Genomic DNA, 24,983 nt, shown 5'->3' on the forward strand with positions numbered 1-24,983 from the left:
TTTCAAATATCGTGTACAGTTGCAGTCCTCTACTTTTGTGCTTTGACTGTTGCACTGTTAATACGTAGTGTGAAAATGTCTGATGCTGCTTCCTTCTCTGTAGTGGAACATGCGTGTGGAACACCATTAAAAAGTGGCAAGAAACCAGTTGTTCTTAATATTTTTCAGAAGTTTACAGATATATTCATCTTTGAACTTTTCTGAGAAACTGTATTTACTTAAGCCAAGGTATACTTGAATAAGGGATGCACAGCTGAATCGGTAGCGTTGTAAAATGGTGACCAGTATTAATCCATTGAACTAAGGTTTAAATCTCACTTTGGTTGTTCTTTTTTCATTCAGTTTGGAATACCTACATCTTTTAAATGTAAACTTCATCAAATATGTGCTAATTAACACATATTTAATCACAATTTTAATTAAAATTGCACATTTTTGTATTTCTAATTGCATGGTGCACATAAAATTTCAGTTTTCATTGCAAATATAAGTTCTTAGTTATCTATATTCTGTAAATGATTGCTAATAAATATTGTTTAAATTAAGAAAACATTTTAGGGCAAAAATGAAGAATCAAATAATCTTTATTGGACTATGTCCAGTGTTTTATACCACAGATGCGGTCTTCACACAAGCCAGTGACAAGTGTTGTGGAAACATGGACAACAATAATTTTCACAGGACTGAGCACACCATTCAAATGCTGCATTTTTATAGTTGCCACTATACCATTGCAACATGGACCCAACAGAACTGATCTGGAGCCAAGTTAAGGGATTTATCGTGAGCAATGACAAGAAATTTAAGCAGTCAGATGTACTGGAGCTAACGCACAAAGCTTTGTCTCATATCACTGTTGAACGCTGGTAAAGAATGCCATGTCATAAAAGAAGAGGAGAAAATGTATTGCTTAGTTGGCTTAGTGGATTCTGTTGTTGATCGATTCATCATCAATGCAGCAGATGATAGTTCCAGTACCGAAATGTATTTCTCAGATTTGGATATGGAAGAAATTGAGAGATTACCAAATGACTGACTGTAAATAATACCTTCAGTGGCTTCAATATTTAACTATACGGTGAAATCCTTGCAATATGCTTTTGTGTCACAAATATATTGCACAGAAAAAATGACCCTGTGTTTAAGTTAGGAATTTTCATCACTCTTTGTTTTTAATTACAATACTGTGGTAGCTACAAATGGGAGCATATCATGCTTTTCATCTGGGCCTCTAAGTAGTGTGTGGTACTGTTGGAGTTTTGCTGAATATTTTTCATTCTCTTTAAAAATTAAATGACATCCGAAGCTATACTGTTTCTCTGCTGGTCTCTTTTTATGTCGTAAGTGCAACTGCTCACATCACTGCAGGTCAGTTGGCCCAGCTGTCTAGCCAGTGTAGTCCATGTTAAATGTGATGGTAAAGCTATTGTCCCGTATTATTGCTCAGTTGATGTATTCTTAATGCACAGCATAAAACATATCTTTATTATCATAATAGACTGTACTAGAGGCAGCTAGGCTTCCTCTCCATGTGAAATGAAATCCAAAGAGATTCCAGCAAATACATAAGAATACATGGTGTAATATTTATATCAGGTTTATTCTTATGATGAACAAAGTATAATACACCATAATAAGAAGTCGAGCTGCACATAAGCTGGTCAGCATAATTTGCATGACGGCTCTGCTGTCTAATGTGGCGCATTTGTAGTTCCCCCCTCTTCTGTCTCTTACTGCACAGACAGTGTGGTGTGGTAGTGGGGAAAGTGTGTAGTCAGAAGAGAGAGATGTGTACGCATGCAAGAACCTGGACACTTGCAGAGTTCTTGGCCATCCCTGTATTAAGAGATATGGTAACGAAACATCAGGCCAGCCCAGACTGTATTGAGTGTTGTGACAGTGTGTCTTGGTCTTGATCAGTCTCTAACGCTGTCAGTAACAATAAGAGATACTGAAAGATTGGTGTACACTTTTTCACCATATAATCATTGCCCAACTTGCACTGTCTCATGAGCCAATGTGTGTCATGCTGTCCGTCTGCTACCACCATGCAGTAATCCTACTCAATCACAAGTGAGGTACTGGTTATTCTTTGTCTCTGTAAACACGTGTTGCTAAAATAAGTATTACACTATGCTATTTCGGAACCATTCTATTGAATGAGAAACCAAGATTTTCTGTTGAGACTGAACATTGCCTGAACACAAGAGGAGCAGTGTCAAAACACCAGAGAAAATATGCCTGATGACTCTTAGAAGAGACACTTGGTGTATGATAAAAAACTTAGAGGATGGCACCAGAGGGTGAGAGGTGAACTGTCTTCATCAAAATGATTTGCAGTGGTGACAGGCGCAGTGACAGCCTGGGTGATTTTTCTCTACAGTAAATACACTGGTGAGCCATTATGGCCACTGCCCATCATGAGATCGAATGCTGCCTGGTGATACACATGGTAAGGGAAGTATACGAACAGGGCAAAGATGAATGGGTATCATTCTGCTGACAATAAAGGTTGCAAATGAGGAAATCCACTGACATACGCAACTTTGACCTGGGCAACCATTACAACCTGGCACCTGGGAATGAACATTTTGGAGATGATGAAGCTGGTCAGCGCTTCACATACTACTGTTGTGAACAACTATGGAAAATGGTGAAAGGACAATGAAACTGTGAGTAGGCAACGAGGTGACTGAAGTCCACGCTTCATCACAGAACATGGCCTGAAGCTTGCCCACTCTGTAAAGCAGGATAGGTGGTGACCTGTGGAATATCTGAGAACACTACAATGTTGGCTGGGGGCAAAAGAAGTGTTCTGAAGCACACTGTTCAGTGCATACTGTTGAACGTGAGGCTCCGAGGCAGATAACCCATACATGTTCTCAAGCTGATCAAACAATACTGCCATATCGCTACAGTTTCTTGTTACATGAGGTCAGTGTTTTGTACAATTTAGGCCTTTGGCAATTTTCAAGTATCTAAAATGGATGTGTTGTACAATGGCTGTCCAGACATGACACCATCCACATTGCTGCTCGAACCATGCAGCGCACCACAGATGCGCTGGTGGGGGTAGTATTAGGTACAGGGGACAATCACATGGGATCTGTGGTAGTAATCGAAAGCACCATGACAGTTGTGGCCCACCTGCGTGCTTTCATGCTTGATGTCTTCCCTGATAGCAATGGCATTAACCAGCGGAATAACTGTTCAAGGCACAAGGGCATAATCATGCTATAGTGGTTTGAGGAGCAGGGTAGTGAAATCGCGTAGATGTCTCAGTCACCAAATTTTCCTGATCTGAATCCAATTAAACATATCTTGGACACTATCAGGCACACTTATAAACACTACCCCATAATTTATGGGAAATGCATGACCTGCGAGTCAACATATGGTGCCACATATATTTTTACTACTTGTTCAGAAGGTCGTGGTGAAGACTGGTTTGTAGTGTAGACCGAGACCTAGATCAGGCTGAAATGTGAAAGTTTAGAGTTTGTGATTCCAAAAAATGTATTATTACTGGAAGCTATTTATTGGACCTGAAGGTTGTGACAACATAATAATCTACAGGGTCACCAAAGGTCTATGTCAGGTTGAAAGGTGATAGTTTGCATGAAAGTTGAATCCAACAACTGAGTTATAACAAAAAAAAATGGTTCAAATTGTTCTGAGCACTATGAGTCTTAACTTCTGAGGTCATCAGTCCCCTAGAACTTAGAACTACTTAAACCTAACTAACCTAAGGACATCACACACATCCATGCCCGAGGCAGGATTCGAACCTGCGACCGTAGTGGTCGCGCGGTTCCAGACTGTAGCACCTAGAACCGGTTGGCCACCCCGGCCGGCGTTATAACAAAAGTCAGCTACATTTACCGATTAGTTCAAATAATTACTCAGAGGAAAGTTACTGATTACAGATTACACATCTCACATTACTTTGCACTGAAATTTCAGTTATATATTATAGACCATAATTTTATTATTATTATTATTATTATTATTATTAGGGAAATTACCATCTTAACTTTAGTGATTATGGCCCTTATATTTTCAAAAACACTATACATGTTGTCTTTATACTGAAGTCGTGATTTGATAAAATTACTTCCACTCACTGCTACAAAATATATTGTCTACTGCTGCTCTCGCACTGACAACTTACAATTGACTACTAATGTATCCCCTTGCATTTCCATGATACCTCATGATGAGCGCTAACAAAATTGCTCTGTTAAACATGTAAATAAACTCTGATTAGAATAAATTTCTGTTTGACGTATTTGGCAAGTATCAGCCAACCGCAGTTCTTTCTTGGACTCCAGGTGTTCCTATGTTGCCTGTTCTGTAGGACTGAGCAAGGCTTGATCAGGCAGATTCTCCAGGTTTGAGCTTGGATAATTAGTTTTGGTCAATGTCAAAATGAACACAATATTGAAGAATGCATTTTAGACAGCCACATGGTCCACCCACATCGGTAATAGTTTGTGATCAGATCTTTACAGTATCAGTATGACAATGCATCTGTCCACAAATCTATTACCAGTGCATTGCTGTTTTAAGAACACATTTTGCTATTAGTGTGCTGTTAGTATTCCAAACCAATCTGCCCAAAACTCCACCAATAAACACTCTTTGTTTCATGAAAAATTGAAACAAAATTCTGCCTTGAAAGTATAATTACTTAAAGTATGGGCTTTCCTGACTTTAATGTTGTGACAGTAGGAAAAGGAGGTTTACACACTATTAATTATACTTCTGATATCATTGCAGCGAACTGCAAAGTGTTCCAAGAGATTTTATTTCAGTCAAACTGTGTATATTTGTTAAAAATAACAGTTCTCATTATGTATGGTAAAATCCTTTGACTTTAAAATTAAGTAACTTGATTCACAACTTAAAATGTGTTGGCAATTACACATAAAATAATTATTACTACTTATAAGGGCACTCCTTTCACATGCCTGTGGATGTGCATTACGTATCTATATATACTACAGATTGCTTTTTTATCTTTCTTTTTTTTTAAAGACAAATATTAATACTGAAACTATGAAGTAAACATCAACCCAAATGTTGATTTGCATGCAACCATGCTGCAACACACATTTCACATGAGAACTTAACTATAGTACAACCTCCCCCCCCCCCCCCTCCCCCCTCCACACTCATACATTCTGAGAGGTGAAAGTCATATTCCAAGAGATGATGATAAATACTTTTTTTTTTTTATTAAGGCCAGTTTCAGTCCTCAGACCATCATGATGTCGCCTGAATACCAAAAGGAGAAAAATACATGAAATGCATTTCATATTTAACTCTTAATACAACAGTGTCTGGTGTACACACTAACAAAAGCTCACATAGTAAGATGTCACTTGCTCACATAAGGCATTTAAAACAGTTTACAAGGCGATATAAAATCTATGGCAACAATTAGCATAAAATCCAACTTTAGTAACTGAAATTAAGAACCTGAGACATAAAGTAATGGGGCTGACAGTGTTCATACATATAACGAAATACTGAAGTAAAATGCACTTATACAGTGTTACCTGTCACCAACTAGTAAAATATACTACATTGTCAATAATACAATGTACCAAACACTACTAATCTTTCTCCTATACATACAGTCTTGTTCTAACATACTAATATACCTCCTGTATCATCTTTTGTTTGACATATATAATAGTGATCAGCTCTATAGTCATCAGTATGCTGAGGGCCTACACACAGTATGTTAGAACCAGATTGTATACGTAGAAGGAAGAATGACAGTGTTCAGTACATTTTATTATTGACATTGTAATATATTTCACTACTTGACAACAGGTAACACTGTATATGTGCATCATACCTACGTATTTTGTTTTACATATGAACACAGTCAACCCCATTACTTTGTGTCTCGTATTTTTACATCAGTGACTTGTGTTGAATTTTATGCTAATAGACACTGTAAGTTTTATATCGCCATGTAAGCCATTCTAAAGGTCTTACATGAGTATGTGACATCTTATTATGGGAGTTTTTTGAGCGCATACACCAGATAGCATTTTATAAATAACTAAGTATAAAATGCATTTCATTTATATTCTCCTTTGGTATACAGGAGACCTGATAATAGTCTGAGGACTGAAACTGGTTGTAATAAAGAAGTATTTATTATCAGCTCCTGGTGGTGAAATATGAAAGGAGGAGGGAAGATTAAAGTTTCATATCCTGTCAATAATGAGGTTATTAGAGACAGAACACAAGCTCGAATTGGGGAAGGATGGTGAAGGAAACCGGCTGTGCCCTTTTCAAAGCCACCATCTTGGCATCTGCCTTTAGCAATTAAGGGAAATCACAGAATACCTAAATGTCAATGGCTGGACAGGATTTGAACTGTCGAACTCCCAAACGTGAGTCCAGTGTGTTAACCACTGTGCCATCTCACTAGGAGTGAACTATGATTTCTGCAGTAGCATTCATTGCACATTGTAAATTATCGTGTTGCGACAATAATGAAAAATCAACAGTATCGAACTCTAAACCTCAACTAAAATAGGCACAAGATCCAGAACATCTAAGAAATGGACTTAGATTGGTGAACATTAGCCCCACAGTTACTTGTAGTACACACAATTTTGCAGGGCACATGCAATGTCTTCCAGTCACTGTTAAACAGACTACAGTAAAGTCAGTGACAACATATTTCAGAATCTCAGCATTGCTATGTTTTCTCCTCAAAATAAGCGGAAAAAAAACCTATTTTGAAGTAATATGTACAGCTTTAAGCTGAATATTATGACATATTTTGTAATTTTACTACCACATAATGAAGTTGTATTTTGAAATTACCTGTCAGTGTATTTGATGACAATATTCATAAGTTTTCGCATCCGTCGTTTAAGCTGTGGGTCAACAGCGCATGACACAGATGAAGATTTACGCTTCTTTGGCTGGATAGGTATGGACTCTTCCTCTTCTTCCTCTTCCACTTTTCTTCGTCTCTTACGTGTCCTTTTTTTCAGCTTCTCCTCCTCTTCCTCTTCCTCTTCTTCAAATTCTTCTCCACCTTCATCAATTGCCTGGCACAAAAAAGATGCTACAGAATTCAGAGCCCGTTTAAATAGGTTTATTTATGCTTGAAAATCCAAATTTTCTCACTTTTGAAAATGGCCCCCTCCTAAAAAGCAATAGAAGCAGGGCACTTACCTTCAGCCATTCTTTTTCTGTCAAACTGTCACTGTAGTCAACTTCTTTTCTTTGGCGAGACCCTCGGCCTAAATAACGATCTTCTTCCTCCTCTTCAAATGTCCACCTCTCCACCTACACATAATTTATGTCCCATTACAAATAAACTTTTGAAACATGAGTTATTTTGAACTATTACATATTTTAATGATTTAAAAACTAAGGTTCTAATAATGATGTGGTTTACAAGAAAAAAAAATATTTTTCATTTATTCAAAACAACAGCTACATAAAGTAACACCAACACCAAAATAATTTTATTGCACAGTTCCACGGCATAACTCTCTCTCGCAAGTCTGGTACACATTTAAAATAGAAAAATGCAGATTATACTGCCACATCATTATCACAATGAAGTCCAAGTCTGAAAGTATGGTCATCAAGGAAATATAGCTCTTAGCACTGAAAGCACGTTTATAATGAACACCAATGTATAGCAAGAAAAGAACAGAACTGAGCTCCAGGACAGAGAGTACTGATACTCATACAAACACTGAATATTCCACAATATACAAACATTACAAACATAAAAACTTTCAAGAACCTTCCAGAAAGGATAAATACTAAGTAATAAACAACTGTTGGAGTTCAGGTTTTGGCAACCTGCATCACAACAGTCAGCGATGCTAGCCACTATGCCAACATGCATGCAGCACAGCTTGCAGCATTGCTCCCTGTGCTGGAGAAATAGCAATCCACTGTTTCAGAAGTTTTCATTTGAGCTGATTACAGCACCATGGATCTAGATCTTGTCAATGGCTCTCTATATGGCAACACCATGGGATCTGGTCATGTTATCACATACTCTTCACTATGATCAGCGTCAAATGTAGACCCCTCCACAAAGAACGTGATGATGTCTCTGTGCTTCTGTGTTCTTGCTGAAGGGTCATAATCCTTGACTTCATATGTGACATCCAACAAGCAACGAAGGGTAGTATACAGCCCAAACTAGCATTTTAGTGGCTTTTCTGGTAGTCCCATTTTTGGCACAGGTGTAAAAACCCACACCAAGTCTCTCAGGCTTGATCTAACTGGTCACGGTTTGCTGTTATAGCACTCTAGGTCATTCTCAAGGACATACAGGGTATGTATGCAAGCCAGCTGTCATGCTTCTGTGATCCTGGTGATGAGGTGTTTCATGTAGCCATACTGAGTATTGTCTGGTTGAAACAGAAACAGTGTATCCATTGTCGTTTTGACCCCAATGGCTAGCACTGTATCCCAATCTCTCTCTTCAACAGCAATGTACATCAAGAGGATATCTGCCAAAATCTTATTCAAGTGTTCTGTGAGACCATTTGTCTGTTGATAGTAGACAGCTGTCATTCCGTGCGTGACATCGTAACATGAAATTATCCCTGACCAGGGACCCATGCAAAACTTCCACATTTTTATAGTTTTAAATAATGACAGTATTTGGAGTAAGTGTAGCCACTGGGATAAGGGTAGTTGTGGAAAGGAAGAGAAAACATCTTTACAAATGACCCAAACAACGTAAAATAATAATCATGAATTAACGATACACCCTTGTATGTACACTTCTGTGTGCCCAGAAAATGTGTTTTGCATTTAGAATGATTGTCCTACCTCGTACGATGGGCAGATATCAGGGACTGTCAGTAGGGCCACATAACCTATAACTTTAACTCGGCAAACATTTTCATTTACAGTAAGCATGTTAGGCCAAAGCAGCAATACGTAAATCACAATTCAAGGTGACAATGATAAATGTGTTTGTCGATTCAGAAAGTTTGTTTGCTAAGAAAAGTCAACTTATACGATGGGCAGAGATAATGGACTATCGCAGTGGACATGATTATTATCTACGACAATGCTGTATACAAATTATCCAGTTAATAAATAGTTTAAAAGAAATAAAACAGTATTTGTAATAAAATAATATCAAAAGGGAGTCTCTCATCCATGATTAATAAGTTATCTTCATAAAATGTAGATATGGAGCTGGACATCTATGGTGCCCTTCTGCCTATGATAGTTGAAAGTCTCTTTTACATTAAAATTTTCCACAAATACTAAGTTTTAATGAAAAATTGGTATGTAATGTCAGAAGCCGGTTAAAAAACCTTTTTAACAATAGCTCATTTATCCCTGTAAGATTAGTATGTGTTGTGAAAAACGTATGTTGACTTGAGAAATAATAAAGATGATAAATAATAGTGTCACATAGTACCTAATGATTGGTAGAGACCTGGCCAGTAATACCTGCATCTGATTCTGTCTAGAGTTTTCACAGCTCTTGGGTGACAAGATGTTGGAACATCGTGGAATTACATAAGGATAAGTGGCTGCATATTGAACTGGAATGACAAGCAACTATTTCCACCCAATTAGGTCACAGTTACTCTTACATAATATTCTGTTTATTAATTTGACTTCTCCTTTGGTCAGCCCCTCCAACTTCAAGGCTTCTACGGTTTTCAGCAGTGTTGGATCTTCGCTCTATTAAGCAGCAATATCATTTAATGTGGCAATGACTCAGATTTTATCTGTGCTGCTGTGTTCCGCTAAAGGTTCCTTGAAAGACAGTCAGCAACCTCATCCTTGTGTTTGTGTCTGCTTTTGTATACCCCTGAAACCTCAGTGCCCATCTCACCAGTTGACCTGACAGATCCATCTACATCTGTACTCTGCCAACCACTGTGAAGAGCATGGCCAAGGGTACATTTCACTGTATCAGTTATTAGGGCTTTTTCCCATTCCATTCCTGTATGGAGTGTGAAAAGAATGGTTGTTTAAATGCCTCTGTGCATGCCGCAATTAATCTAATCTTGTCCTCACAATCTCTATGGGAGTGATATGTAGGGCGTTGTAGTTTATTTGTAGTCATGATTTAAAGCCGGTTCTTGAAACATTGTTAGTAGATTTTCTTAGGAAAGTTTCCGCCTGTCCTCAAGTCTGCAGTTCAGTTCTTTCACCATCTCTGTAACACTCCCCTGTGAGTAAAAAACACACACATACACAAACACACAGGAACCTGTGACCATTTGTGCTGCTTTCTCTGTGTACATTCAATATCCTCTGTTAGTCAGATTTGGTACAGGTCCCACATGCTTCGGCAACATTTTAGGATGCGTTGCACAAGTGGTTTTTCAGCAATCTCCTTTGCAGACTGACTGCATTTCCCTAGTATTCTACCAACCAACCAAAGTCTAGTACCTGCTTCACCCAAGACTGAGCCTATGTGACCGCTCCACTTCAAGTCCCTACTCAGAACGACATTCAAGTATTTGTATGAGTTTACTGAGTCCTCCTGTGACTAACTGATATTATATTCACATGGTACTATGTTCTTTTGCTTTGTGAAGTGCAAAATTTTACATTTCTGAACATTTAAAACAAGTTGCCAATCTTTGTACCACTTTGAAAGCTTAATCAGGTCTGAATGAATATTTGTGCAGTTTCGATCAGCCTGTACTTCCTCCAGGTTAGTCAGGCAACATATAAAATGTTCATTAGTCACAACAGTGAAAGGTTTGCAACGACACTAGTGCTGGAACTTCTTGATTGCTCCAACAAGTGCGAAGTACTCTTTCCAACAAGAGCAAGGCACTCTTTCTCAGCTGTAGAGTAGTTCATCTCAGACTTGGAGATGATGTTAGTGCCTCCTTGGGGATAAAGAAAGATCTTTCTTAAACCTCGTTCCAGGAAAATTTGGTGACTCCCTGCAGTAGTTCTTGCAAGGGACATACCTTAGTACGAAAGTCCTTTATGAATTGACAGTCGTAGGTACTTATTTGGAGAACACGTCTCTGGATCAAGACAGACACCATCACCATTGAATAGATACACCACAATTTTTGTTTCTTGGGCAGTAAAGAGGACTTTTTTTTCAAATTCAGGTGGAGGCCTGCAATCTGACCACCATTCAAGATAATCTTCTGGTGGCCTAGGTGTTAAGTTGTCGAAGCAGGTTGTCCATCATATGTTTGGAGCTGACTGGAACATTACATACTCCAACTCTTCAAACTCATAGTGGTCATCAGGAGTTATGAAGGTAGTCTTTTCCCCGTCAGCCTCATCAGCCTTGATCTGCAGGTAGCCTGTCTCCATATCCATTGTTGAGAAATACTTTGCTTCTTTCAACCAGTCTAGGGTGTCATCAATGCGCAGCAGTGGGTGGCATCTTTTCTTGTGACTTTTTTTTTTCCAGTCATCGATAGTCAATGCTGAAATGCCATGTGCCATGCTTCTTTTTTATAAGGACCAAGAACTCTGAAGGTTCAATGACATCTCTCCACAAGTTCTCCACTTCCTCCTGGATTATCCACTGTTCCACTGTTCAGCCAGTGACACGTTAGACGAGCAAGGGCTAAATGGTGGACGATTCCCATTGATGATATAGTGTTTTACCATTTGCAAATCTCAGCACAATCACTTTCACATCACAGAACACAGTCTGCTTTAGCTGGCAACAATAAAGTATTTGAAATTACAGAAAAGCAGGCCCTTGAGTATACTAGCCCCTGGACAGGTTGGTCGCTGATGGTGGCATCATCAACCAGATTTCCTGAATTTCATTCAAGAAGGATTTTCATTTGTGGCAGCCTGACGTCTACAGATGGCCACCTCACTTCATATTCCTGCATTTGGAGGGCAGGTGAGGTGCTGATACCTCTATACAACAATGGGGAATGGCTACAGATACTGGGGAGCTACCTCATCCAGGGTATGCCAAGTAGACTATAATCATCTGTACTTTATTGGCGTTAATAGAACTGTTGCAATATTTGACATATGGCAGCTACTAGCTGTCAAAAACTTTTCTTATTTATCTGCAATAGCATATAGTGTGTCAATGGCATCTATAGTGGGCACATACAAGTGTGTTTTTCCCAACTCCAAATGTCTGTTCTTCTACAGGGCATTATACATGTTGGAGGACTTGGTTGTACCTACTTTGGTCAAGTGCTGGATTGTCGTTTGATGGCTGTGGCACAAGTCTGATTTGGCAAAGTCCATTTTTCCTGATGTATTTTACCGGTGGCAGAGATTGGTGCTCAAAGTCAGTACACCTCTTCTTCAACATTCTCTATTACTTCCTGATGTACGAGGTTGACATGGCTGCCATCTCTTGTTTACTCGGTCCGACAGTTCTGGCTGCCATAAGATGCTGTACGTCTCCTCTTACACAAACAATCATGCCACAACAACATCAAGTCCAAGTCTAAATGCAGAGTAGTCAATGAAGTACAGCTCTTAGCAATGAAATCATGTTTATTATGAACACCAACACAGAGCCAGAACAGCACTGAGCTCTTGGACAGAGAATGCTGCTATTTATACAAACACTGAATATTCCAGAATACACAACCATTACAAAGAAATTTTGAAAACCTTCCAGAAATGAGTAAATGGTAAATAATAAATAATTGCTGGCTGTTGGGTTTGAACTGCTGACCTACAGCACACCAGTGAGCGATGCTAACTGCGCTGCCATGCTGCATGCAGTACGGCTCACAGCAATATATATTTATTATGAGATTCAGCTCATTGTCCAATCGATAGCAACCACCTCATAATCCCTTAACAGCAGTGTCTGCAACATCACTGAAGAGACTATTTCATGCACAGCCCCACAACCACGATATTACTACTACTCCACTAGTGTGCACCCAATCACATGCATTCTCTCTCTCTCTCTCTCTCTCTCTCTCTCTCTCTCTTCTATCTCTCTCTCTCTCTCACACACACACACACACACACACACACACACACACACAAAGGGGGGGTGGAGGGAGGGGGAGGGGGAGGGGGAGGGGGAGAGGGAGAGAGAGAGGGAGGGAGGAAGGGGGAGGGAGAGAGGGGGAGGGATGAAGGGAGGGAGGGGGGGGGAGAGAGAGAGAGAGAGAGAGAGAGAGAGAGAGAGAGAGAGAGAGAGAGAGAGAGGAGGTTATTGTTATTGAAAAGTATTTGAAGCAAATGACTGAAGAGCATGTGGAATTCACATTTCCAACTACTTACTGTTTAGTGAATGCAGCATAGGAGATTCATTCCAAACACTATTCTATTCTCAAACCAGGGATTACAGCCTGGACTCATCTGACAAGAATTGCTAGGCAGAGACATTTGAACTTTCAGAAAGAGAAGACACACATCTGTCATTCAATGAGACATCCAAATCAACACTATCATGTACTAGTAGTCACTAATACAAATCATGTCAACAGCAAATTTTACTGTTTGACAATGAAACTGGATATAATCTAACTATGAAAGGACATCAGAAGTAATTTACTTAAGTCATCAAACCCTAAGACCATTGTTCAACTTGAGGAGTGCATTGTCACAAGAGAATACATGTTTCAGATTTCCTGCAGGCACAGTTCTGCTGCGGTGTGGACAACAGGCATCACAGTGTGGGAGCGAAATGAGGTGGCAACTGGAAATGTCCTCCAAAGCTGCTGTACATACGACAATATGGTTCTTGTGGGCAAAATTTCTAAATTGCTCACAGATTCACCATGAAATTCTGGCAGCATAAGGAACAAATGCATTGTCACATCCAGCCATAGTGATATGGGTCCAAGAGTTAGACCAAGGCTGCACAGACATATGTAATGCTGACCAAGAAGGAAGGCCACTGACATCGACCACATACGAAAATGTCCAGGAATACATTTAACTAGTGTCTGTTATGTCGGACATGTCTAACAGCACAGACATCTCTTGTGATGACACAGCTGGTGTCTATATTTATATGAAACCCTTTCCCTTTCATTTCCCATCCTCTATTTCATACAACTGTTCAGGCAGCTGAGGAATAGATTTGCAGTAATCGCAGATTTTTCTACGATGAAGACATTCACACAGCAGTTCTCAAATGACTCTATGACTACGGAGTGGATTTCTATTGTTGAGCAACTGAATGATTGGTAGAACGTTCTGGCCCTCATCTTGGTGACTATGCTGAAAAATAGTGTCACATATCTGTGTCACTTTGAAATGTAGAGCGACATTTAATGAAAGTCACTTAGACTGCCAATGTATAACTTACTGTTTGAAGTCGTCTGGAACAATACCTAAAAATAACCAATCAATAACTGAGCAGATCATTACTAGATACAATTTGAAGTTTTTTTTTTTTTTTTATTTCACAGTCACAATTATGACGAAAAAACAATATTTACACTATAAAACTTTCAAAATTTAGAAATTTCTCAGAAATTATATACTGCTAAATTTGCTTATTAAATGAAAAAACCCTGAAGCATCTCAATGTTTACCCGAAAACATGCAATAGTTCTCAGTTACCATCCTGGGCCAATGCATACAATGAAAATATTTCAATAGCTTTCAAAATACTGGATATGTAATATAACTAATTTTATATTTTTGCTATAATTTTATTTGACCAGATAATTTGTGAAAAAGGTGTCAAATGTTGCTCACGATTGGTGCACTTCAGTTATAACAAAACTGTCTCTAATGACAATGACACAAAGTAGGATAAATTTTTAATCAAACAATTCTAAAATTCCGGAAGATGTAATTAGCACGAGCAAGCTTCTCATATTGTGTACTGGACGATTGGTATTCTGGCACTTTACTGGAAACATGATATGAGGATTGTTTCAATAGCCCTTATTTAAAGTCTTGATGAGAGGCAAACATATAATTTCCTTGTTTACAAGGACAGGAGAAAACTAAGACTAAAATTATTTCCCTGCAGTTGTCAAGATCATCATCATCATTTAAGACTGTTTATGCCTTTCAGCATTCAGTCTGGAGCATAGCCCCATTATAAAATTCCTCCATGATCCCCTATTCAGTGCTAACATTGGTGCCTCTTCTGATGTTAAACCTATTACTTCAAAACCATTCTCAACCGAATCCAGGTACCTTCTCCTTGGTCTGCCCGACTCCTCCTACACTCTACTGCTGAACCCATGAGTCTCTCGGGTAACCTTGCTTCTCCCATGCGTGTAACATGACCCCACCATCTAAGCCTGTTCGCCCTGACTGCTACATCTATAGAGTTCATTCCCAGTTTTTCTTTGATTTCCTCATTGTGGACACCCTCCTGCCATTGTTCCCATCTACTAGTACCTACTTTCATATCTGTAACCTCAACCTTGTTGATAAGGTAACCTGAATCCACCCAGCTTTCGCTCCCATACAACAAAGTTGGTCGAAAGATTGAACGGTGCACAGATAACTTAGTCTTGGTACTGACTTCCTTCTTGCAGAAGAGAGTAGATCGTAGCTGAGCGCTCACTGCATTAGCTTTGCTACACCTCGCTTCCAGTTCTTTCACTATGTTGCCATCCTGTGAGAATATGCATCCCAAGTACTTGAAACCGTCCACCTGTTCTAACTTTGTTCCTCCTATTTGGCACTCAATCCATTTATATTTCTTTCCCACTGACATTACTTTTGTTTTGGAGATGCTAATCTTCATACCATAGTCCTTACATTTCTGATCCAGCTCTGAAATATTACTTTGCAAACTTTCAATTGAATCTGCCATCACAACTAGGTCATCCGCATATGTAAGACTGCTTATTGTGTGTTCACATATCTTAATCTCACCCAGACAGTCTATTGTTTTCAACATATGATCCATAAATAATATGAACAACAGTGGAGACAGGTTGCAGCCTTGTCTTACCCCTGAAACTACTCTGAACCATGAGCTCAATTTACCGTCAACTCTAACTGCTGCCTGACTACCCATGTAAAGACCTTTAATTGCTTGCAAAAGTTTGCCTCCTATTCCATAATCTCGTAGAACAGACAATAACTTCCTCCTAAGGACCCGGTCATATGCCTTTTCTAGATCTATAAAGCATAGATACAATTCCCTGTTCCACTCGTAACACTTCTCCATTATTTGCCGTAAGCTAAAGATCTGGTCCTGACAACCTCTAAAAGGCCTAAACCCACACTGATTTTCATTCAATTGGTCCTCAACTAATACTCGCACTTTCCTTTCAACAATACCTGAGAAGATTTTACCCACAACGCTGATTAAAGAGATACTTCTGTAGTTGTTACAATCTTTTCTGTTTCCATGTTTAAAGATTGGTGTGATTACTGCTTTTGTCCAGTCTGATGGAACCCGTCCCGACTCCCAGGCCATTTCAATTATCCTGTGTAGCCATTTAAGACCTGACATTCCACTGTATTTGATGAGTTCCGACTTAATTTCATCCACCCCAGCTGCTTTATTGCACTGCAGTCTACTGACCATTTTCTCCACTTCCTCAAATGTGATCCTATTTCCATCATCATTCCTGTCCCATTCTACCTCGAAATCTGAAACATTACTGATCGTATTTTCACCTACATTGAGCAACTCTTCAAAATATTCCCTCCATCTGCCCAAGGCATCCACAGGATTCACCAGCAGTTTTCCTGACCTGTCCAAAATACTTGTCATTTCCTTCTTACCTCCCTTTCGAAGACTGCTAATTACACTCCAGAATGGTTTTCCTGCAGCTTGACCCTTAGTCTCCAACCAGTTTCCAAAGTCTTCCCAAGATTTCTTCTTGGATGCTGCAATTATCTGTTTGGATTTGTTTCATTCTTCAACATAACTTTCTCTGTCTACCTGAGTTCTAGTATGTAGCCATTTTTGATACGCCTTCTTTTTCCTTTTACAGGCTGCCTTGACTGTGTCATTCCACCAAGATGTTTGCTTCATCCTACTTTTACACACTACTGTTCCAAGACATTCTTTAGCCACTTCTAGTACTGTGTCCCTGTACCTTGTCCATTCCTTTTCCAATGGCTGTAATTGACTGCATTTAACTAACTGGTACCTTTCTGAGATCGCTGTTATGTACTTGTGCCTGATTTCCTTATCCTGAAGTTTCTCCACTCTTATCCTCCTACATATGGACCTGACCTCCTGCACTTTTGGCCTCACAATCCCAATTTCACTGCAGATTAAATAATGATCAGTGTCATCAAAGAATCCCCTGAATACACGTGTGTCCCTCACAGCCTTCCTGCATTCCTGATCAGTTATTATATAGTCAATGACAGATCTGGTTCCCCTGCCTTCCCAAGTATACCGGTGAATGTTCTTATGTTTAAAAAAGGAGTTTGTGATTACTAAGCTCATACTGGCACAGAAATCCAAGAGTTGTTCCCATTCCTGTTGGCCTCCATCTCCTCTCCAAATTTACCCATAACCTTTTCATACCCTTCTGTTCGATTTCCAATCCTGGCATTAAAATCACCCATGAGCAGAACACTGTCCTTGTCCTTTACTCTAACAACTACATCACTGAGTGTGTCAGAGTTGTCAAGAAATGGAAAAAATTAGTAAACTTAAAACAAGCACTTAGGGCTGGTAGTTATTACACACCAGTGCCAATATCTATGATAAAAAGACAAATCACTTGAACTTTGAAAATTAACTGAAAGTTGCACTCTTCCACTTATGGGGAAAAAAGCCTGATAAATATGACATACAAAGGAAACTACTAATGTAGAAAAACAAAATGAATGCTTTAGATTTTGGTATCAAAATAGAGATGAAAGACAATAGTCTACAAGGACAGTAAAAACAAAAAGAGAAACCATGAATTTTAGTTGGTTATGTGCACAAATTGATGACAGAATTAATGTACAAAAATACCAGTTGGATGTGTGAAAAATATGATTGGAACTTAATGATTCTGATAACATTTCTTCAAACTGTATACATAAAACAAGTTGGAGGTAAAACAAGGAGGATGTGTGTCAAATGTGACAAGCAATGAAAGATTAACATTGCAAAGAAACCTCTCACATGTTTTAATTGTTTTTTTAAAATGTATTTTGTTACAGCACTCAGTTAACAAAAATGCATCTGACTGACCTTTACAAGATTCTTTGGATGTAATTTCATATGTGACGGTTTATTTTTCCATTAAATGTATGATGTATATCCTTCAATCAAAACCAGTCAAGTAAGTGTGACCAGGTATAGTGCCCATAAGAAACTATTTCAGTCACCATATGGCTCAACATGACTGATGTAGACTTATGCTAGTTCAAGACAAATGGAATGTGAGAGTCCACTTTTTTGCATCACGCCAGTCAGGATGACATAAAGAGAACCATAATGCCTGTTTCAATCTCTAACATTTTCTTTACTATCAATACTGGACCAGTCATGTTTCCATTATTTAAAACAGTATCTTGAAATCATTCACTTAATTACATGTATTACAAGCAACATTAAAAACTACTACAGATAGATCTGATCACTTAAAATGTCACAAGACAGACCTGTTCAAGAGCAAACCTAAAATTATTTTCTTTCTGAGAATATCAAAACACAAAAGATAAGTTCACTATTCATTCATATCCACAGTTGGTAACCTGCCAAAAAAGTTTCCTAATGATTCTGTGATTAACAGAAATTTCAACATTGTAACAGACAACTAATCAAAGTAATCAAATAAATTTGTCAACTTCAGTTAAAAGTTGTAGAAAACCCTTTGATATTTTTGAACAGTCCTTTTTATAGGCATGAGAAAATAAATGAGAATCTCGGGCACAAGGTAATATATCTACATGACAGAATAATCACTTCTACACGCTATATGCTTCAGTTACTCTGTATTCGATAGTTTGTTGCAAATTCAGCTATGAAAGACACTGCAATGCTAGCAATAAGCTTGATATCAGAAATGAAATATATCTGTAACTTGATTTAAATCAACCTAATGCTTTCATGCAGTACTGTCTTTAATATGTAGCTGGAAAAGCCTACAAATTTCATAAGAGATCCTGAGAACCTCAGAGTCTGGAACTAGGTAATTGCAAGTGCACTAGAAAAATCATGTTCCAAACATGAACAAATACGCAATGTTTAAATTAACTAACCTATGGTATGTGAAACTCCACCCTGTAAAGAACTGTTAAGTACGGAACACAATTCATTCATTCATTCATTCAATCATTTTGTTTCGTGAATACCATCAAGAAAGTGGGTCTTCAAGACCATACATTAAAAAAAGAGAAGTAAATAACAAACTTAATCTGTACGTTATATTAACAATAAACTATTGCTATACTACTTAATACAATCTGTGCATAGGTCAGCTACTTATAACCTTGAAAACTAGAAGGAAAGCTGCTACTCTGAAAAAAGCTGCTGCTTCCTAGGTTATACTGTATTATAAAGCTAATGTTTATCTTCTATTGGTATCTTAATACTCATTTGATTGCATTTGCATTTTTAAAGAAAAGTGACCTACATCTGTAACAACAGAGGCCTGTACCCAATACATTACAACTTGTCAAGCAACTTTGCAGTGAAAATTTTTACTTGTCACGTAGTAAAAAGAAATTTTCAATCCTTGCACGTAAATGATCAGATAATTTGTAGTAAGAGTGGCTAACAAAAAATGTTATTAATTTTTTTGTGAAAATTGGTAGGAATTACCAATTTCTTGCTTTACACAAATGGGAGCTTGTTGAATGCCTCTGCACCAGGATAGCGAATTCCACTGTGAATACTATAAAAGGACACAAAGTCTACATAAATTTTTTTTATCTTGTTTTGACTGAGCTAATTCCAGTAATTGGTTTTTATTATCAGCAACAAACACAATTAAGGAGTACATGTACTGCGAAATTAATGTCACAATTTCAATATCCTCAAAGAAATCTCTGCATGACGTGTCGTTTGCTACTTTACACAATATTCTCACTACTTGCTTCAGCTGAATAAACACGTCATTTGTTTCAGCTGCAGTGTCCAAGGTGGTAGTTCTACAAAGCGCGTTCAAAAAAGTTTTGTACAGTTGTCTCTAATTCTTATATTTTTTTGCAGAAGGAGATTATATATATATATAAAAGACAAGACAGAGTGGCAATAAGCTAAATCAGCCAACACCCTTGTCTTCAAGTCAACTCACAGAGATACTGCTAGGAGCTGAATTGTAATTTAATATTTTATTTATATTTTTCCATGTTATTTTAATTGTATTTGCAGAGCTAACATAGTGTGCTCTCTTTTATACAGAAAAATGGCTCAAAAATGACCCAACAGGTAGAAACTAGTCATGAACAAATAGCATAAATATAACAGAAGTGGGGAAAATGCCACCCTCTTTTACTTTACTATGTGTTTACTCAATCTGAACTTGTTACCCAGTTGGACACCAAGGCATTTCATTTCACACACAGGGTTTCATTTAGTGTATGATAATGTCTAATCTTGGTGCCAGCAAGTCATTTTTGCTAGTTTGAAACTGCATAATAAGAGACTTTATGTGATTCAGACAAACTGTTTGCTGTGAACCAGCTGTATGCCTGTTCGGCTAAAGGCTGAGCTGTGTCTTGTAAGTTGGGGTTGGACCTTGATTAGAATACTTTTATCATCAACACAAATTGAAGTTTCTGAACTGACCTTTAAAGTCTTTGGAAGGATGTTCTGAATGGACCAAACTCAAAACACTGATTTCTTGTGTGCTTTGGACTGTAAAGCAAAACTGACAAAGGGAGTAGAAAAAATAAATGTGAAGTGCAAAGAAAGAAGATAAATTTTTACACTCTGTAGACAAAGCCTATAGTAACATATGGTAGACATGGCAGTACAAGTACATAGACAATGAAACTTCCTGGCAGATTAAAACTGTGTGCTGGACCGAGACTCGAACTTAGGACCTTTGCCTTTCGTGGGCAAATGGTCCACCATCTGAGCTACCCAAGCAAGACTCACGACTTGTCCTCACAGCTTCAATTCTCCCAGTAACTGTGAGGACGGGTTGTGAGTCGTGCTTGGGTAGTTCAGACGGTAGAGCACTTGCCCGCGAAAGGCAAAGGTCCCGAGTTCGAGTCGCAGTCTGGCACACAGTTTTAATATGCCAGAAAGTTTCATATCAGCGCACACTCCGCTGCAGAGTGGAAATCTCATTTTCTACATAGACAATGCATAGTAATATTTACTTAATACAATAAAGTGAAATTTCATATATGTCTAATAAAAAACAGAACATCACAAAGAAAAAAAATTCAGAACTTTTCCTGTTACCTGTTTCAGTCAAGAATTACCATTGATCTCATTCTTTCTTTCTCAGCATAAATTGCAAAGTACATTAACTATAAAAATTTACAATAAATAATAAAGTTATTCTGTAAAGCTCCCATATTCAGACTCAGTGAGTTTCATAACACTAAATAACCATTGCTGCCCTAAGTAACAGCACTATGCACCTATTCAAAACAGACGGAACGCCTTTACAAGGCATCCTAGACACAGACAGAAAGAAAAATGGAATATTGTAGCTTCAAACCAATAACTTGCATACAGACTGGCATCTGTTGTTGTTGCTGAGCCAAACATTATAACAGAATTTACACTCACTGAGCTCTTCTTTGTGAATCCATTACATTTTCCCATGAACATATAAGCAGACTCACTTTATACATGCAAGGTCCTCTCACTCCTGTGCGCTTTGCCACACTATGGGAGCACAGGCTGCCTGCATGCCCGCTGACTGCTTGATCCCATGTCTACACATTGGGCGTCATGCAAAAAGTCACATTTTCATTAGAAAAATCTTATCACTAACGCCTTCTCTTACATATACTTGGGTTCAAATTTTATAACATGACATGGAATATGCTGTTGCATGCTATGATCACATTTTCAACAATGATGAAGATCATTTCATCTTTGAAAATAAAAAAATGTGCTCGATGATGAAAGGCTTCACAATTAGATAGGTTTTTCATCAGTTGTATTTTCTCTCTCTCTCTCTCTCTCTCTCTCTCTCTCTCTCTCTCTCTCTCTCACACACACACACACACACACACACACACACACACAAATATTGTAATGGCTTTGTGTGTGTCACATCAAAACTTCAATCGAGATGATGGATGAAGATTTTTACACTATTTCAGAATATGAGTCCAGTGCCTTAGCTACTTCACCACCTCAATCCATAAGGATTCCAGACGGTGGGAGACAAATAATTATTACCACAGGCTCAGACCAAATGTACATCAGGATCTCAGAAATACCATAAGGAACAACGTGTACAGGATACTTCATGCAGATAAGTGTCTGAGGAATTCTATAATTCTCAAAAAATTGCAAAAGTTAAATGTGTGATCAAATAAATCATGTTTGACAAATAAAATTTTGTATAATAGGATACAAGAGACACTGGTACCTAATTAATACTTTTCACAGAATTTTTCTCAGTAACAGAACACCTTATATCAGTACATCAATGAAATGAAAGTCTTATACACAATTACTTTTCGAAAGACAATTGCAGAACTCGTAATGTGGAAGCATTTAGAAGCTGAAAAGCAATGAGCAAAATGTATCTTTAAATGAATGGATATAGATCTATAACATTCTAGAAATTAATGACCAACTATAATTGGTGAACCATGAAGCAGGTAATGCAAGGGTGTCATTAACCCTATATCATACTGACTGGTAGTCCATGATGATGTCTTCCATCACTGAGATACTCATGCAAAATGTAGCAATTCTTATGAAATCTCAGTAAACAAAAATTTTGGAATGGAAACAGTGGTAATGGTACTGAGGATAAGAGTGGGAAGGGGGATATGTGGCTCACAAGTGCCTTTAATTTCATTGCTTAAAAAAAAGTGTTCCAATTTAGAGCTATAACACACTAAGCAGCATGGCTGAGAGCTGAAATAAGACTTAGCAGCCAGCTGATGATCAGTTGTAACCAATCAGCTGAGCCAGATAGACATGGAAGATGTCATAACTGTTTACATTTTGTCTCAAAAAATTGAGTTCATGCCTAATAATGGTGGGTCACACTAAGGGTTTATTTTAAAATTATTTTAAGGATCTTCAAAGCTACTCTGTATGTTTTTTTTAACTATACTTGAATGTCAGTGAAATCATTTGATAACCTTTTAGTAAACATAACAAATTTATTCTATTATGGGAACTGATACTCTTACGTAAATTTGTATAACTCCACAAGAAAAACTGTTAATCATTTGAGGTGAATATAAACAAAGACAAAAATGATAGTTTATTGCTAATAATATTTGAAAATAACTGAAGGTTTTGGGGGTAAAATGTTGATTGTCACAGTTTAATTATTTCTTTTTTCATATCAAAAGTATTTGTTCATGCAAAACTCCATGGTAACTAGTAACACCAAAGATTTATGGCATTAACTAATAATGATCGAACAGACGAGGACATGAGTAATTAAAAAAATTCAACAGCAGTGAAACAAAAAAACTACAGAAAATATCAGTCTCGAACGTCATTATACATTTTGTTTTGGGTTGCAAACAAGGTCTGGCTACTTCGTCAAGTGCACCGAGATTGAAGACAGCCTCATACATTCTCACAAGACACCCTGTTCGTAAATGGCTGTGGGGAGACACATGTCTTCCATGTAATCAGATATGTTATAATGGCTGCTGCAGCCAGGATATCCTAGCTACACAGCCTATGATGAAACATCACCGTTTTATTGGCTGCCACAGACAGGTTGCCTAGTGCCTTATAGGGCTTACTGCCAATATTTTTGTACAAATTCTTAGGCAAGATGAAAATGCCTGTTTCCACTAACAATGTGCGCATTAGGAAATGAAACGGTCATCTGGAGCAAATACATACTCAGAGGCCATCCTAGTGAAGAACAATCATCAAATAATTGCTGCATATAATTTCAATCATCCAAAAACAACAATTCTGTATCGCTGGCACATGTAGCAAGAAGGGTCATAAAGGAAGGACATTATAAAGAATTACATGTTACTTTGCAACCTCAATGTCCACACTGAGAGACAAGCTGGAGAACTTACACGATATGGTACATCAAATAAGCACAATCAAATGACCAATTAATTCAAGATGAAAGTGCTAGAGCAAAAACCTACTGAGAAAATAGTGTTGAGCTCCCAGCAGTCTTTTTATGAAGGTGCCCATGGGCAGTTAACATATAAAGTATCTAGCAGCCAGCAGAGACCTTTATCAGGTTCTCAAATCACTTTAACTGTCAATGAAGTCGATCATGCAACTGAAAAATAGTAATTGATCAAAACTATAAAAGAATTTAGGAACAGGCAAGGATGACAAATTTTCTTAACATAGTATCATACAGCCATTAGAGCTTTAAAGGAGGCGAGTTAATCAACGAATTAGAACAGCATTTTAAATTGGTCTGGAAATGCATTACAAATCTCTCCCTTTCTTTAACTTTATGTGACTGTTCCAGAACTTTACAGAGAGAACAAAAGAAAAGAGCACTATATTAGTTTTGAAAAGATTGGCAGAAATATCTATTGTCCCATTAACAGAGCAATTTCAACCTTCATCTGGATCGGTGTAGAGATTACATTTCATCTAGTCCTCTGCATCCTTGGCACCTATCACACAACAATGTGACCCAAATACCACCATAACTGTTTCACATTCCTGTAGCAGAAAGGGACACAGCTACGTATATTATGGAGGTAATTTTCATGTAGAACAAATCAAATTGAAAAGTCCCTATCTGAACTATAAAATATATTTATTGCTTGCTGTTTCATCTACACAGTCATAATAACCAAGTAAAAAGTTTTCACACATTCCAGCAATAGCAAATATTCAATGTTCGTAGCATTTGTTATAATTTAGATACCACAACACAAGCCATTGGAATGGAGGGGTGTGGGCAACTGATGATCAAATACTTGTAATATTCAAACCATAATGCCTTCCACTGGACTACTTGCTGTACCCATTTAAGTACTTACTGAACATAATTTAA

General features: G+C 37.9%; 1 protein-coding gene across 4 annotated transcripts in view; it reads right to left on the reverse strand.

Moving 5' to 3' along the window:
- Nucleotides 1-24,983, reverse strand: part of LOC124554818 (ATP-dependent helicase brm-like) — a 379,799-nt gene that overhangs the window by 12,705 nt on the left and 342,111 nt on the right. For 3 of the 4 annotated variants that reach the window (XM_047128479.1, XM_047128478.1, XM_047128481.1), the window contains 3 exons: nt 21,637-21,729; nt 7,210-7,323; nt 6,853-7,082 (listed from right to left, as the gene is read on the reverse strand). In XM_047128479.1, the coding sequence (XP_046984435.1) occupies nt 6,853-7,082; nt 7,210-7,323; nt 21,637-21,729 (437 nt within the window). The remainder of the gene's footprint in view (nt 1-6,852; nt 7,083-7,209; nt 7,324-21,636; nt 21,730-24,983) is intronic. The other variant, XM_047128480.1, reaches the window with a different exon arrangement.

Source organism: Schistocerca americana, chromosome X (assembly GCF_021461395.2).
Source record: "Schistocerca americana isolate TAMUIC-IGC-003095 chromosome X, iqSchAmer2.1, whole genome shotgun sequence".
NCBI classification, from domain to species: domain Eukaryota; kingdom Metazoa; phylum Arthropoda; class Insecta; order Orthoptera; family Acrididae; genus Schistocerca; species Schistocerca americana.